Source organism: Ornithodoros turicata, unplaced genomic scaffold (genome assembly GCF_037126465.1).
Source record: "Ornithodoros turicata isolate Travis unplaced genomic scaffold, ASM3712646v1 ctg00000829.1, whole genome shotgun sequence".
NCBI classification, from domain to species: Eukaryota; Metazoa; Arthropoda; class Arachnida; order Ixodida; family Argasidae; genus Ornithodoros; species Ornithodoros turicata.
Window position 1 is genome coordinate 33498 of NW_026999402.1, and position 17083 is coordinate 50580.

General features: G+C 46.8%; 2 protein-coding genes across 6 annotated transcripts in view; one reads left to right on the forward strand and one right to left on the reverse strand.

Annotated features, from left to right (window-relative positions):
- Positions 1 to 424: 424 nt before the first annotated feature.
- Positions 425 to 13768, reverse strand: LOC135375159 (RNA helicase aquarius-like). The gene is made up of 5 exons (XM_064607885.1): positions 10863 to 13768; positions 6225 to 6995; positions 4916 to 5086; positions 2549 to 2788; positions 425 to 712 (listed from the first exon to the last, which is right to left on the reverse strand). The coding sequence occupies exons 1-5, from the start codon at positions 13677 to 13679 to the stop codon at positions 467 to 469; spliced, it is 4245 nt and encodes a 1414-aa protein (XP_064463955.1). The 5' UTR covers positions 13680 to 13768; the 3' UTR covers positions 425 to 466.
- A 135-nt stretch (positions 13769 to 13903) lies between these two features.
- LOC135375118 (phosphatidylserine lipase ABHD16A-like) overlaps positions 13904 to 17083 on the forward strand; it is a 38341-nt gene continuing 35161 nt past the window's right edge. For 4 of the 5 annotated variants that reach the window (XM_064607833.1, XM_064607829.1, XM_064607831.1 and 1 more), the window contains exon 1: positions 13904 to 14113. In XM_064607833.1, the coding sequence (XP_064463903.1) occupies positions 14027 to 14113 (87 nt within the window). In that variant the 5' untranslated portion in view covers positions 13904 to 14026. The remainder of the gene's footprint in view (positions 14114 to 17083) is intronic. The other variant, XM_064607832.1, reaches the window with a different exon arrangement.

Genomic DNA, 17083 nt, shown 5'->3' on the forward strand with positions numbered 1-17083 from the left:
GCGGCTGCCCCTTTTGCCCCTCCATCGCTACGGCTCTGGCCACCTGCATCGTCGTGGAAACGTAAAAGTACGCACTTCGTTCCTCAACCCTGACATGTCACTACAGAAACGGGAAAGGAGGTGAACAGTTGACAGCAATGGAGGTGCTCGCCCAGCACATGACATTCGGAGATCAATAGCTTCGTTTCGCGAAACTGCAGAAGAATAGCGTTTTGACATGCATGTTTAGCAGACAAATCAATACACAGTATTTACAACATTATTTCCTCAAAAGTTTGGAAATGGCTTCAAGACCTCTTTAGTCGTGGCAAATTCCGCTGTACACAGATACCGCTGTACCTGCAAAAATATTTGCTAGCAGTAACCCAACACGTAAAAGACTAGCTTATGCTATAATTCGGTTAAGCTCACAAATTGGGCACAGTCTGGAAAATTATGCATTATAATTATTAATAATTATGTACAGTTATTCACAAGCAGGCTCCGCAATATCATCCTCTTCTTCAGGGTTGCCCTCTTTTTCTTTGCTCTCCTCCTCTGGGGGCGCAGCTGGTTTCTCTGACACAGGCTTTGTTGCCTTCAGCTGCGCCGCCATATTGTCAACCTTGCGTTGGTAGAACTCGTAGACAAATTGTGCCATTTGTGTCATGTCTTCAACTATGAACGGCTCGCCCCCTGGTGGTGCATCGCTTGGGCGAGCTGAAGGGTAACCCTGAAAGAGCGGACATTCATGCCACGTCAGTGCAAGAAAAGATGCATGTTTAGTGTTTTCATGTGCGCAGTGCATAGTGCCCTGTGTTTTCGGGTTTTACGTTTTTTTTTAAATCGAGAGATAAAAATCGGGTTCTATTCCAGGAACCATAAAACAAAAGCGTATACGAAGAGGGGAGTCAAGTCCTGTAGATCGCGTAAACAAAATACAGAAACCGACACTGGAGATTTCTGAAGATTTTACGGTTTCTGTATTTTGTTTATGTGAAGCGTAAAACAGGGTAAAATCGGGTGATTTTGGGTGGAAAAGTAGATTTTGGGGTGGAACATAAAAAAAAAAAAAAGAAGCATTCCTCGCATTTTTTATGAACACGAGATACGGAACAGCTGTGCTCAACGCCCTATTTCTGCTTAGCATTCTCCGGTACCCATATTGGTGGCTGAATTGACACTTCGCCATGTTCATTTTTTTTTTCTTTCAGGTTTTAGCTTAAGTGGTACAAATCAGAACGTAAAAAGAGGCTTTACCACCTAGCAATGCATCATTAAAGGAGCACGAAAGGGCTTGAAAAAAATAGGATGGGTAGAAATTCAGATTACAAGATCTGGGACAGATCAATGCAATAAATATGAGTGCAGAGCACAATCATGACGTGCGAGATAGCTTTCAATCTTGCGGCTGAGAAAGGCCGCTTCGCATCAGTCCCCTAATTGTGAAGTGCATGTCCTTCTATGTACTTTCTTTTTGCTTTTGTTTCACCACAATGGTGTGCGTATGTGTGCAGATGCGACTGGCACGGTATAATTAGAGCCTGAAGTTTTTGGGAAATATTTTTTTCTAAATTCGGAGGGTAAAAATCGGGTAAATAAACGTGCTCTAAATTCATGCGAATTCGTGTGGAAAAACTTCCAGTATGCTAAATTCGGGGAGAAATCGGGCTCAGTTACTCAACTACAGTCGCCGTCCGATTTTTCGGACTCTGCGGGGATCGCGCAAGAGTCCGAATAATCGAGCAGTCCGAAAAAACGAATTTCGCTTCAAAATAAACTTTACTAAGCCCTAGTAGGCTGGAAAAATTTGTCGATGCTTTCCTAACGCGCCTCCAGCTCTGCCTGATAACATCAGCTTCTATTTCCCGAAGCGACATTTCGTCACTGTAAGTACACTGACAGAGGCACCGCCGTCATCAAGTCCGCAAGTCGGCTTCACCTAACGCATGCGTGCTGTAAGTGAACCTCGCTTTACAGCGCGACTCGCGGGCGGACAGCACGTGCTGGGCCGTTGGCCAAAAACGAAGACGCAAAAGCGCTACGCCTACGACAGACCTCTTCTAATCAGAGGAATGGAAAATCAACAATCATCACTGCCTTTTTTTTTTCTTCAATATTTTAGTTGGTTGATTTCTTTTGATGCAAATTTCAGATGGTACCAATGTTTTCCGTTACCCCATGAGAGAAATTCGCGGGTTTGGCAAACAGAGTCCGAAATATCGAGCGACGGAGCTGCACGGCGTGCGAAATTTTGGACGTTCTTATACATCACCTCTATGGAACCCGCGGCCGTTCCGCGAACGAGTCCGAATAATCGAGCATGTCCGAAAAATCGGTCGGCGACTGTAAATGTAGTGGTTTGGTACAAATGGTGATGTAACTGAATTTTTCTGCCAAACAAGTAAATTAATGCATTCCTACAGACATCCCAGTGAGGGCAATTTGCCAGGTAAAAATCGGGTTTCACCCTAAAGAGGCAACCTTCCATTCGGGGTGCAAATTCGGGGAAGAATCGGGTAAAACCCTAAAACTTCAGGCTCTACTCGTACTTCATTCAAGCACTCACCTCATGCACTGCTAGCCACAGCTTCGTTGGACGTTTCAGTAAAATGCCGAAGGTCGGGGCAAGTTCAAAGCAGTCGCGGAAGAGAGCAATCCGTGCGAAGACGTAGAGCCCCAGGCGAGCACGAGACATGGCTACTACAAGGCGACGCACGTCTCGCAGGTGACCCACAGCGCGTGTCCGCACCAGCGACAGGAGGATGTAGTCGTTCTGCTGTCCCTGATACTTGTCTACGGTTGTCACCTGGGGGATGAAGTAGATCCGAGTTGAAACACGTACGACGTGCCTACCAAGCAGTGTAAAGACCCAATACAGTAAACTTCCGTTAATTCGACCCTGACGGGGACGCGAAATTTGATCGAATTATCCGAAGGTCGAATTAAAGAATAGGCTGAAAAACTGCAGAGGTCAATGTCACCTTTATGCATTCCTCTGCTGTCGCTCACGCTTGAAACGCGCATATCTCGACCTCGACAGATTGCACACAGAGCTCTCTCTCTCGCGCTACAACATCGGTGTCAGGCGTGTCCTGCCCGCGCAAGATGGCGGAAGCGAAACTGTAGACGATTTCGCGGAAAGCTCGCAGTGTGCGTGCATGCACGCACAAACACACACTGAATGCGCTCGGCGATATCGTCTTCAGTTTCGCTTCCGCCATCTTGCCCGGGCAGGTCATGTCTGACGACGATGTTGTCCTCTTCCATGAAGTCATCAAAATTCGAAACTCGTCGAGCGCACGTTAATTGTGTATCGGACTCTTGTTGCACCAACAGTTTCCGAACGAAAGCCCGGTGAAACGTAAAACAAAAAACGAAAAGAAAAAACGAGAAAAAGACGGTTTTCTCGCCCGGCACTCATCAGAACCGCGAACCACCACCAAATGAGTTTTAGTGCATCGTACGCCATTGGCTTTGCGTACGCAAGGGATGCGTGGCGGTTCTGCACAATGCGCGAAGCTCTATGTTTTGTGCGTGCGCAGAACTACAAACACTATTGCTTACGTACGCAAATACGATAGCGTTCGGTGCACAAAACCTTGCAGTTATCGGAACGGATCGGTACTGTTCAATCACCGTCTGCCAATCTGCCACCTGACCTTTAGGGCGAACTTTATGTTGCTATGTGCGGTGCGGGCGACGCGGATGCCTGGTTCGCGGACGCATCTATCGAATTATACAATGTGCACAGATTTCACGTTCGAAATAACAAACTTTTTTATCAATAGAAACGTATGGGCATTTGACGGGACCTTCGAATTCGATCGAATTAAGCGGAAAATCGAATTATCGGAAGTCGTATTAACGGAAGTCTACTGTACGAGCACGTTGGTTACGATAGAGAGTGTGTGTCTGCGCATGAGAGGCCGTAAACGGAAAAGGTGTCACACCACCGGACAAATAAAGGGGGAACTTGCCAGACACGCGGCTGGCAAAAGATTCACCGCGTCCTGCATTGAGCATTCGATGGTGCAAAAATACTGGAGTGGCGCGCAACACACATGGCAGACGACACCATTATCCCTGTCGTCTGCTACGAAGTATCCTGTGGCTGAGGCCATTACTGGAACATACAGTGGACCTCATACTTGTTTACCTGCTATCTGAAGCTCAACTAATGAAGGTACGCCTTCACGAATGGGGAAAAAGGGAGCTAAAGGGATGAGCAGGTCCTCAACCTATATGCAGACTGTATATTAGACCCTTCTGTTTTCAGGTTTTGTGTTCTTTTCAAAATGGGGGGTAAAAATCAAGTGCTATGTTTGAAGTCACAAAACAGGATTAAGTCTGGTGATATAAAGTGAAAGAACATTTTTTTTTAGATAAAAGGACAGGAGAAATAAATAAAAAGAATAAACAACGTGGCGAGAGGTAGAGGTGGGTGTGACATATTTGGCATTCACATGAGCCCGCGGTAATGGCTGCCTTTGTGCTTTGTCAAGTCTGATCCCCTGGGATTTTCTGCGTTTTACCCGAAGTGACAATGATGCAAACCGAGGGTAGGCAATAGCTTTGACCCTGAAATATTAGACACCCTCCCCTGTCATACACATTGATCTGTGGGTGCTTGCACAAGATTTTTACATCAGGAAATGTTCAAATTTTGTGGTGATGCATGCTACCAATACCTGCTATTATTTTGGGCATTTTTGGCCTATTCTGGGGTTATTTTAGCCTGTTTTGCAGGATTTTCTGGGGGGGGGGGGGGGGTATATTAGGGGGCATGGGGGAAAAATCCCTGGTGGACTGGCAGGGTGTCTGGTATTCCTTCTAACACCATACATGGAAGGAAGTGACACATGAAGTGCCTTAACATTAGCAGCTCCTCTCTACTTTTATCAACACTCTTACCACTACATAAATACTGTATTACCTTGTGAGGTCGGCCAATCAGTGGATTTGATTCACAGCGTTGTCGTACTACGTCTCTGATGAGGTGTTTCTGGCCGTTGTACGTGGTCAATATGGAGATGCGTTCTGCTGGGTATCCCAAGAGACGCATGTACATAAACACTGCCACCACATATTCTGCTTCTGCGAGGTTCTGCAAGAAAATCCCTTATTCAACGTAATGTCCCCAGCCAGAAACGACACAGACACAGTCCTGCAGGCCTGTTGTCTTCCAGGACGTGCCCTCCGTTGTACTGTGCGTGTTAATTTTGTGAGCACATCATTAAGTGTGGAAATGATTTGGTCACGCTTCATAGACATTCTTCATGGAAAACACCTTTCTGTGCGCCCGCAGCAAACAACAGTGCTACAAAGATACAAGGGCTGCACAAAGAGTAATCTTAAGTCTTCCTGGACCACCATTTTCACTGGTGAGAAAATTGGTGTTGGGGGGCTCAACTGTTACAGACATTGTGTCATGTAGCAAGTACCTTAAAGACCCGCGGCAAGAGCCGCCAGGAAACACGAGCCGACCAAACGCCTAACACAGCTTGACGTAAATTCCGTGAAAGGAAACTGCCTGAATTGTGAAATCAAATACATGTAAATAACGACCGTATGAGCGATTCGTGAAGATTACTAATACATCGCAAATAAGAATATGTTTGTAGTACATAACCAAAGCTTACATACTTACATAGGTGAACCAAGCACATATGTAGCACGTAGTACATGGATATACAGTACATGTACGTCATATATGCATACAGACTTTTGTTGTATATCCTCTCCTGTGGCATATTTGGGCTTATGAGTCCAGCCTCTGACTTATTCGAATATATTCGTTTTGGAATATACATTATGTTGATCCAAATACTTTCTGTTCCGTCATCGTGTTTTCTTAATATAATTAATGTACTCTAACTTGTATGAAGCGAGTAATAGTAATATTTATTCAGTGTTCTTAATAACGTATTACATAACACATATTGTATTGTGTTTCTGTGTTCTTAATAATGTAGTAACTTGTGTTCTTAATGATGTACAGCATAAAAAACGACAATAAAACCAGAGACACGGAACAGAAAGCTTCTACCATTGATGTACAGCATGTACTGTATTGTGTTTCAATTTTGTATTACCCGTGTAATGACCATCACGGTCCTTTGATTTTCTGAATAAAAAAAATAAAAAATACTGCATCCAATATGCGATTTAGATTTCAAACCAAATAAGACATTATTCGCGCAGGTAAAAAAAGAAAAAAGCACATCCAAGCTCGTCGGTCTCACCTGATAAAAATAAGGGTTGGGCTCCGACTCCCCAACGCCGTTGAAATCACCGACGTCGACCAGCTGGTAATCGAAGTGGAACCCCGCGTTCGCTGTCCGGTACTCGGGCCAGACGGTCACGTGGGGCAAGTTCCCGAGGTTCCTGTACCTCCAGTTGTAGAGGTCGCATATGCTGGGCCGCGACCGACCCTGCCCGTCCAGCTCGACGGTGGGGACGCCCAGCCGGACAAAGCGAGTGAAGAGGGACTGCTCCATGTTGCTGTACTTCTGGAACGCCATGTTCTTCACCACGGGCGGGAGCTGGTGGTGATCCCCGATCATGATCCAGCGCTTCAGCCGGTTGTGGCCGTCCCGCGGGTTCTGCAGCAGCAGCGGTATGAAGGTCTCGATCTCCAGGATCTGCGCCGACTCTTCCATGAGGATGTTGTCGTACTCGAAGCCGAGGTCGACGAGCTCGTGCCGCTTGAGTGCCGCGTGCGTACAGGTCATGGCGATCACTTTCGCCTCTTTCACGAGCAGGTAGCGAGAACGGTCGAGGCCGCTCCTCAGGAGCTCGAAGGCCCTGAACTCGTCCAGCTGCGTGAAGATGTCCTGCAGGTATCTGAAGCAGCTCTGGGCCTTCTCCATGTCGTCCTCAAAGCGTTCTCCGTGGAACAGGGGCTGAGGGGCGTTGCTGAAGAACTTGGTGAAGGGAAAGTGCTCCTGTACGCTCTGTGCAGAGGAGTCTCCCGTCTTTACAGCTTCCAGGAACTTTTCCCAACGGGATATCACCTGCAACGGCGCGACGTGTGTGAACGACGTTTTTTTACCTTCTTCAGGAAGAACTACATCAATAGACCTCTCCGTTTGTAAACAAGTGATGTCACAGTGTTCGACAGCGCCACCAATTTGGTAGAGTTGAACTAGGCTGAAAGCTAGGGGCGAACAAGGTCGCGCCCGAAAGTTATGGTCTTGAGGGGATTACGATGGTCCCTGAAAGGGACGCGACCTTCAGTCATACTTTTCTTTCAATAGGGTGCAGTGAACAAGTGCCCATTCGTGGAACCCAGACATCCCCTTCCGATTTGTTTCGGTTTCAGTCTGTCTACCAATGCCATGATGGCGTTTCTCGGTTAGAGGTCTATTCGCAAGCGAATGTGAAACAGGTTAACCCTGGAAAGGATGTCCATACTTTACCTCTTTACTTTTATGCTTTATAATTATTCGTGCATTTGTTAGGTATTGGTAATTCTAGAAAGTTCCTCCTTAGATAGTGCCAACTTATTACGGAATGCGAAATATCTTACAGCCTTATGAGCTTGCCCTGCAGTCCTAGTTACTGCTTGTAACGTGCGCATAACCAACTATACACACTTTATTATTGGTGTTGTTTTGTATGTCACTTTTTACACTGATGTACAATAAACTGATGAAACAAGGGAAAGCGTGCCTAAAGGGTACAAGGGTACAATAAACTAAAACTGAAGTTGCTAGTTAACTCTGCACAACACAACCTAAGTTTGAAACTTCCAGGAAAATACGTTTTTTTTTTTCTCTCTCAGAATTCACATGGTTAAAATTAGGGTGAAGTCTTATAGATAGGGACTGAAACCGTAACGGAACCAAAAACCGTTTGGAACGCAAATTATTTCAAGAACCGTAACAGGAACGTAACCACAATTCACCATCTGCAATTGACCGAAACCGTAACCTGAACCGAAAAATGTGAATTCTTGCAAGTTCATGGTGGCGTCTTGCAGCTAGCTCTGTGCATGGCCAACACCACCTAAACAGAGAAAGCTTGCTCATTCGTCGACGTGACGTAGCAAGTAAGAGTCAGCCAATCGGGATCGTGTTTTCAACGGCCTTAGCCAATCACGAACGTGCTTTCAGCTGTTGTAGCCATAGAGATGAACTACCGTTGTCTGCGAGTAGTGACTGAACGTCCCCGCGTACTAAATCGGACAACTTTAAAATAGAGTGCAAAACGGTCCCATACCTTTCTCGAGATTGATTTTCTGGAACACGTGTTGCACTTTTTGTTTACGGATTCACGTCTACAGGTTCCAAGTTAGCTGCAAATCCAGATAAAATGGTTAAAAAGCAAGCGAGCTGGTGGCTAAGATCCATGACGAAAAACCCGAGACTGGGAAAAAGACGAAAAACAGACGACACGACTTTGACAGACGGCTTTGTGTCGTCTGTTTTGCGTCTTTTTCGCAGTCTCGGGTTTTTCGTCGTGGCAGCTGCAATCATTTGCGAGTTCTTGAATTCGCAGATCGGTGAATCGCTGTAGCAGACGAATTCTGACTTTATATGTCCATGCAGCGAAGGAGAAAGAGGAGGCAATCAGCAGGCCTTCTGTATCTAGGTGGCGTTGGCATAGCTCAGAACGCCGAGAAGTATTCGCGACTCCAATGAACTGTAGGTGGAGCCCCGACCTTCCAAAATGGCGGACGGTTCCGGGTCTCTCGAGCAAAGTGAGCGTTGGGACTGCAGTGTCAGCGGAATTATGTTAATCCGTTTCAGCTCTTAATGATAAGGTTCACGAAAAAGGAATTAATTTTGTCTGCTGGTCATCTCATACTGTGCAGTTCAACTCAGTGGAGTAGGCAAAACGTTTCCATCGTCGGAGTTTGTTTACAAGCATCGTGAGTCGAGCGAACGAAGGAGGCCTTTTAGAATCCAAGAAGGCAAAGCAGTTGTTAGTTGCTTAAGAAGAGTGACATTACATGTGTTATGGAATGTGGATTAGTTGTCCGCAAACAATACCATTTTTTAGTTCCTCCTCTGACAGTCCCGTAGTATGTGAGCATTGAAAGCAAACAAATGGCTATGTTGGAAGTGTAGTGTCTCTAGGAATTACATAGATAGTTTGTGTTGGAACTTTGAGACACAAGTAATCATAAAAAGTTGTATTGCACAAGTTAACGTTCACGTGGGCATTTGCATGAGCTCAAGAGAACAACACTTTTTTGTTTGCTGTGGTGACTACAAAACGTGCTCATATGTTCTAACCCTGACATTTGCAAAACTCTGAAACCATGGGCGTACCGAGAGGGGGTGCAAGGTGCCCCCCCCCCCCCCCGAACTCCAAGGTCGCTTGTGAAAATAGTGCACACTTTAGTCATAGGTCGTAATGATTATTCTCAGATGTCATGATACGAACCTCTGAACACCCATACACAACGTCCATCTCCAGAAAAAGATATGGTAAGGGGTGGGGGTTTGCACTCTTGCCCCCCCTGGAAACGCCCATGTCTGTAACTGTATGTCAACGGTGTATATGAACAATGCATATTTTGAAAACCCTTAGCGCAGGGGCGTATACTGACATATTGTCTTGACTTAACACCATACACGTGCAATTACTTAACATGCCATATGCAGGGCGACGAACATCAGAGTGCTGCTTATTCTGCACTGCTGTTGGTATTCACATACAACCTAGTGTAATATTTTTATCTCTGCCAGTCGTTCGTTGATACGTGAGGCAGCATACAGAAGCTTCCTCTGTTTATATGAACCCCACAGCCCATCCATAGTGGACGCTTATCTACGATGCATTAGTACGGGGATAGTGTTTACTCTGCCTGAGGTCTGAAAATGCATGCTTTGTTCTGCATTACTAAGATTAATATTATGATAAAACGGTGGTGACACAGTTGATCAGGAAACTCGTGGGTCAACACATGAGACTTCCATTCTTCTTGATTAGGTAATTATTCAAAGAAAGCGCCCTGGCCCTTCCCTGGCACGTTCTCAGACTTGCATTCGCAGCTTTTCTAAATCGCCACCAGGTGGAGATGGCTTTGCTAGAGTCGCAATCACACTGTGCTGCGTTTGCACTTTGTAGCTCATTTAGCGACATCCACGCAGCCAGCACATACATCCTAAAGAAAACTGAAAAAAAAAATATATCGGTTCAACTTTTTGCTTTCCGGTAACCGCAAATATTAAAACGGCGAATCCCGTAACCGTAACCTAAACCACTTTCAGAGTTTTAACACTGAATAGTAACCGAACCGATATTCGTTTTGGTTTCAGTCCCTGCTTGTAGCCAAGAAAGAAAGAGCAATTTTAAACCATGTCAATGACAGCAAGCTTTCTCGTTGCATCCAGTCTCAGGATGTTTTTGTTATCGAGCGCAATCACTTCCAATTATTCGCAGCAAATATATTGCACTGGCTTACATAACAAAATAAAAGCAACAATACAAGGACGTTTCGACACCTATACGGGAGTCCTCATCAGCTCGGATACACACGAGAAGAGCACAAAAAAAAACAGCAGACGACACGGACAAGCTGTCTGAGCTTGTCCGTGTCGTCTGCTGTTTTTTGTGCTCTTCTCGTGTGTATCCGAGCTGATGAGGACACCCGTATAGGCGTCGAAATGCCCTTGTATATTTGCTTTTATTTTGTTATGTAAGCCAGTGTAATATATTGGTTTTGAACATGTCTCCTGGCTTTTGATCCATTTTCACTTGTAATTATCCACTGGTTTCAAAAATCCATGGTACTAACTGCTTCAAAAAGAACAACAGTGTAAAAAAAAAGAAAAGTGTAGATCAGAGCTCAAAATCATGAACCATTTCTGCGCAGCCGCACGAAGAAAATATTCCAGAGAACAAGAATCCGGGCCCGGACGTTGACCCACCTGATACAGGTAGAAATACCCTGCAGTCTCGCAGGTGTAGCCCACGTCTCCCCCTACGCCGAGGCTCTCCTGCAGGCGGCTGACCTCCTGCAGCAATTCCAACCTCTTCCCCAGGACGTAGTTCACTCTCCCGTAGCGACTGAAGTCCTTCTCCGTCTCCAGGGCCTCCTCGCCGTGTCCCAAACGGAGCAGGTGACGCTCGTCTATGTCCAGCATCATGATCTTCTCGAAGAGCTGGTTGAGGGCCTGGTTGGAGTGGGTCACGATTAATATCCGCTGCTCGGGGAAGTTGTGGTAGAGGTTCGAAATGATCTGCACCGCCACGTCCGTCTTTCCCGTACCCGGCGGACCCACGATGACCGTGAGTCCCGGCTGCATCCCAGCTTTGATCGCTTCGACCTGGGTCGGCGTGAAGGGCACCGCGTTCTTCTTGGCCACCTGACTGAGGTAGGGACTTCTACTCTCAACGACGAAGGGCGTCACGTCGATTTTTTCCGTCGCCTCCTCTTCCGCGCCGTCGACATCCATCTTTTTTGACTCAGCGTCTTCTCCGCGCTCGACGCCATTAAACGTCAGCCTGAAAGGGAGAACTAACTTGGTCTGGTCGTCAACCTCGAACCTAATTTCGCTCTTGGGAAAGCTGGCCTTGAGGTGGTCGACGTTGAGGAAGGTGTCGTTGAAGTTGAGCGTGGCGATCTGATTGCTCATCTTCGAGTAGTGAGCTGCACCCGGATCGCCGTACCCAAGGATGATGTCGTGGAGCCAGTCCGGCACGACGCATTCGGTGTTCATCAAGTCCCGAATGGTCTCCAGGACGGCCTTGAAGTTGTTCTCCTTGGGCTTCCTCCGCATGAGGATGTTGAACGTCTCGTAGATGTCTTCCCCGCCCTTCACGTTTTGGTCCATGTCGAGCTTGTACTGGTTGCAGTCCAACCAGACGCGGAACGTCCGCGTTTCTCCCGGGAGCACGGGCTTCGGCTCGGGGCCTTCCTCGACGACGCGGCCGTTGCTGTCGAGCATGCCCTCGACTTCGCATCCGCGGACGTAGGTGAGGCCGACCTGCGGAATGAAGGGCTCCCTGTAGTTGTACGGAGTCCCGGGCAGGGACGCCGGCCGAACGGTGACGAGGAAGCAGACGTCGTGCTTGCGCAGCGCCTCCCATTCGGCCCTGATCTCCCTCCTGACGTTGAGGTTCAGCGTGATATCCGCGCGCACCTTCGACGGCTGCTTCTCGCCGATGTTGGGCTTTCCGACCTCGACGACGGCAAAGTTGACGATGGGCTGCGCCATCCTCGCCCACCCGCCGAACATGACGCCTCCTTCCTCCGTCTTCCACGGCTTGAGGCGGCTCACGCAGTCCTCTATGTCCTGGCGGATCTCGTAGGTTGACTCCAGGCGGAAGAGGTGGAAGTTGCGCAGAAGGTAATCGTGCAGGGTGAGGAACTGCAGGTTGAGCTTCGGCAGCGCCAGGCAACCTTCGCCCGAGAAGTACTCGGAAGGGACGACGTTCTCGTCCCAGACGACGGTTTCGGTCGGGTAGAGCGGCATCTCGTTGAGGCTGTCGAGTTGGGACTGCCGTTTTTCGTGTTGAGAGATGAGCAGCTCCTGCAGAAACTCGTGGTCATATGTAGACTTTTCGTCTGACTTTTTCAGCGGAGCCACCAGGAACAGGGACGCGGCTATTCGGTGCAATTCTTCCGTCTTGAGCGATCCGAAATGGTTGAGCAACTTTTCGCGCGTGTCCACGCTCGCTACGTTGGAGAGAGCGAACGGACGAAGATTTGGAAAGCTCTTGAAAGCTGCCTTCTGAAGGGCAGTAATACTGTCGTAGTGTATCTGCATCATGTCGTGGTCCGAGAGTTCTTCGCCCGTTTGGTCGTTGATCTCGAACCTGGAATAGAATTTGAGCCGGTCGAGTAGCTGACTAAACAGCCGACCCTCGGGCCTGTCAGCGAGGGAGGACAGACGACACTTAACCACCAGGTGGGAGTCGTCCAAGACGGTGTTGAAAAAACGCCTCGTAGGGAGCAATGCCTCGAGGTCGATCATCAACTCGAGGAACCTTTCACAGTAATGTACAGTTTCCATTGCGGCTTTGTCGAGTTCCGGAACACTCCGTTTACTTGGCACAGAATCCAAGTGCTTGAAAAAGTGTTTGATGAGCTGTGACAGGAATTCCCGTTCGTACGTAATCTTATTAAAGGCATCTTCGTCTAATTTCTTGTCATTTTTCTCTATGTGCGCCCAGAACTTTTTAAGTTTCGGGAAACGTTTGAACTCATGCTCTCTGCGCTCTAGCAATAGGGTTCTCCAGATTGAGAGCGACACCAGCCTCTGAATTTGTTGTCTTATCAGGCTGACTTCCATACTGTTGAAGCAGTGAATAAAAAACACGATAAGAGCCGTTTTCTCACGCAACGAGAAGCGAAAGCTGTCATCCAGGGCGCTCTCCATGACTTTTCTGAAGAAACCTGGAAAATGTGCGGGGGCACTAATGAAGGTCTGCCACGCCGGAACGCGTTCACGAAACTTTTCATTCACCATCACAACCAGTGACATCACATGTTCGGCGGATGAGGTGTCGGGGTCATAGTTCGGCCACAGGTAGTTTTCCAAGTACTGACTGAACTCCAGGAGCATCACTTTCTTGATGGAAAAGCCGGATCCGGCAATTTCTTTCTGGTAGACATTGACAACCACCTCGGAATCGTACTTTAGCCATGATGATCTGTTGTGAGGAACCCAATAATCCTCAGCGAGCTGAGTAATTGTTTCCGAGCGTGCGGCAAACGACGAATCGTCCGCCACCTGCGCCATATTTGCGCTGTCATAAAAAGTGTGAAATGTGAAGCATAATAAAGATGTGGGCACGGTATCCAAGTTTTAGATCTTCACAGTTAAACGTTGTTTTTAGTACCCCCTTACAGTATATTTGTATAACTTAGTAAAATACGAAATAAAAATATTTTATACCATGAAACTTGTGAATACAATTTCACAGTTTCAAGCTCCAAAGCCAATTAGCCAAGGCGAGCCAAAATGCCATGACCACGAAATCCACGGAAAGCCAACTAGTTTCAGTGGTTTTCAGCGGTCGTTCCAGTCGTGCCAGTCATTCACCGCTAGAGAAGACATAATCTTGCTGTCGTACAAGCAGCTTGAATATGGTTGAATTTCCAGGTTTCCGATTCGTGATAGGGCTTCTCAAAGGTCCTAGACTGTACAGAATTCACAAAGCAGGCGACAGAGAGGTAAGTTTCCGAGAAGGACTCGTATCACGATATTCGTGCGAGTGATCGACGTTCACGTTTCTGAAACAAACCAAATGATATTTTACACGGCATCCTTGCTTCTTTCCAGCTGCAACGTTTTAAGATGTTCAGAGGTAATCTTGTGCGGTGCTCCCCCGATTACGTGAACGCGTCATGATTGTTCCGCGTTGCAACTTTGTGTAAATGTTTTGACGTTGACGGCCGACAGCAATCTTTTCTATGCTCCCATATTACAACACGGACTTTTGTGCCGACAGGGTGGGTGCTCGCTTTTGCGTAAATAAAAACACACTTTCCTGTTCCCCGGCCGTGACCTTGCTGCAGCTGTGCAGGAAAAAAAGTTAATTATCGGTGACGCGGGCCTTTCATTGCCACCAGGGCACGTTTTTGACGGACGAATTCTATGACTGACATGTATGATGCGCACGTTATGTGCAGCGGCACGTACTTGACTGTGGCTGACAACTCTTACCCCCTACAAAGAAGAAGTATGTTATCAGCGCTGTTGCACTTTTCGCGGAAACGAGACGGTCGCTCTTTCGTTTCGCCACTCAAGGGAGCCGAGCCGATGTCGGTTTCGTTCCTTATTGCAACATTCATTGTGTCACGATCTCTTTATGCGGCTATAAAACGTTAACTGATCCGTTTTTTCGGGGATGAAGGTACTTTGATGCTGTACCTGTAAATATTAATACCAGAGATGGACAGCAACTGTTTCTTTAATTCACCTGTATCTACTGTCTGCTACTAACTACTGCTACTGGTAAAAGTACTAGGGTGCAGACGAGCTGGTACATTCTAAAACGAAGAAAAATCTGAAACAAAGAGCAAAAAGGAACAAACACAACACCATCTCAAATGCAGCAAACCTGACACAAACCCCTGCGCTCCTAGTAACCTCCTATTGGGTGGAAAGGGGTTAAACCGAGGCAATGCTAGCACGTTCGAGAACGTGTTGTTAGTGTTCCTTTTCGCTCATTGTCTCAGGTTTTTCGTCGTTTTGCTTCGTGGTATTGTAGTTTCAACTTGTTTAAGTACATCATAGCAGAGGTAGTTAATTAACGAAACTAGCTACCTATCTTTAGTGTACAATGTGTGCAATGCAGCGCATCTATATTCATAACCAGTCTCATCTTTTTGCACTTCATTACTTTCTTTTTAGCCTTCCATGCACATAGAAACAGAATGTCAAGAGCGGCAAAATTTCCTTGGAATCTTGTCTCTGCTATATAAACCAAGATTTTATTGCGCCGCTCTTCGTAACCGGCTATTTATTTGGCTCTCTACTTTACTCTCAAGGTTCTTTCTATGTACCAAAAATGATTTGCATGATTGCATACCATCTGCTTAGAAATGTGCATTTAAAGACAAAAATATCGCCAGTACAGCCGACGCTACTCTGTACTTCTTTTATTGCCATACTTCTGCACACCATAATTAGTCGCTGTATCACAATCGGATATTCGATCGCATTAGCGGTCTGTGGAAGCCATGCTAACCCGAATATGGGAACTCTCTGAATATGCAACACATGGCATTTGCCATTGGATATGCCCGCTGACATAGCCCGGGGGTTCTGGGTGTTCATCCCCCCAAATGGTACCCTTGGTAGTGCGTTTGGGAGAGGGAAACGAGTGAGACATACTCCTCTCCCATGCTGAGTCCCCATACATAGAGCCCCTCCCCAAATATTTTTCTGGCTTTGCCGCCGCATATGACAAACATGCAGGATACATGATAGGAGTTAAAAGCTAAAAGGCAGAAGGACAATGAGTGAGACAAACAGGGCACTGCCTCCTCTAGACGCAAGATACAATTATGGTTTGGGACACACTGCACTACATGCTCCCAATGAATGGCCCTGGGTTTTTAAAACATCTGTAATTTTAAATACTAATGCAACAGTTACTCACATTTTAGTCCTACACATGTACTTTTTAACTAACTAGTCTTCAGTGGTATTTGGCGCATTATGGCCTTTGTAGCTGATGCGCCAATAAAACCCGAATCAAATCAAATCAAAATTAGCACTAATGAGTGGGCAAGTGCAGCTGAAGTGAAATCAGTGTAACAGTGGGCACTCTAACTTATTTCCAAGATTCTGATTGTATGCTGTCTATCAGAGCGTTGAACCGAAAACCGGAATTAAACGTAATTTTTAGCTGGTACTGAACCGGAACTGAACATTAATTACTAGCGCCATCTTGGAGCTGAACCGGGACTGAACCGATATAAAACTTCAGTTACCTGTTCTGGATACCGGTTCGGGTTGATGTGCAGTTGGGGGTGATGGGGGGGTTGGAGCGGTCTGCCTGCCCAGATTGGCGGCACGTTGCTTGGGGAGGGGATGAAAGGGGTCCTGTTGGTCGGAAAAACTGAAATGAATTCATAAAAACGTAAATAAGAGATCTTGTATCATTTTTAGTGGCTACCTATAATTTCGTTCCATATTAGAACCTCTAACCGGCTTGCAGCCTCTGAAACGGTTAAACGAACCGATAATGGCCGTACCCGGAACAAACCGAAAAACTTTTCGGTTCGAGGCTCTGCTCTCAATCGACAGATATAGGGCCCAATATTCGGTCTCTTCCAACCCGTTTCGGATGTCCATGCAAGCAGTGTCTTTTTGACTCTGTGTGGATGTCTAATACATGTTGGGGTGAGGTACGGGTATGTTCAGGATGGGGCATGTCGGGCACAATGTAGCCCTGATGAGGTTCCCAGTGGCCTTCCTTGCCTTCTGCCTAGAGCTCTTCCCCAGTGTCAATGAGCCACAGCGAGGGCCTTGGAGCAAGCTGAAGGCAAAGACGAAAAGTAGGAAGTAGTTGTAGCTAATAGTAGTTAGCTGTTAGTCTAGTTAACTACCTATGGCATAGTAATATTAAGTGTTGCTAGATGGTATATTACTGTTTGTTGTAGTAGGGGGTGTGGGGTGCAGGAGGGTAAAAA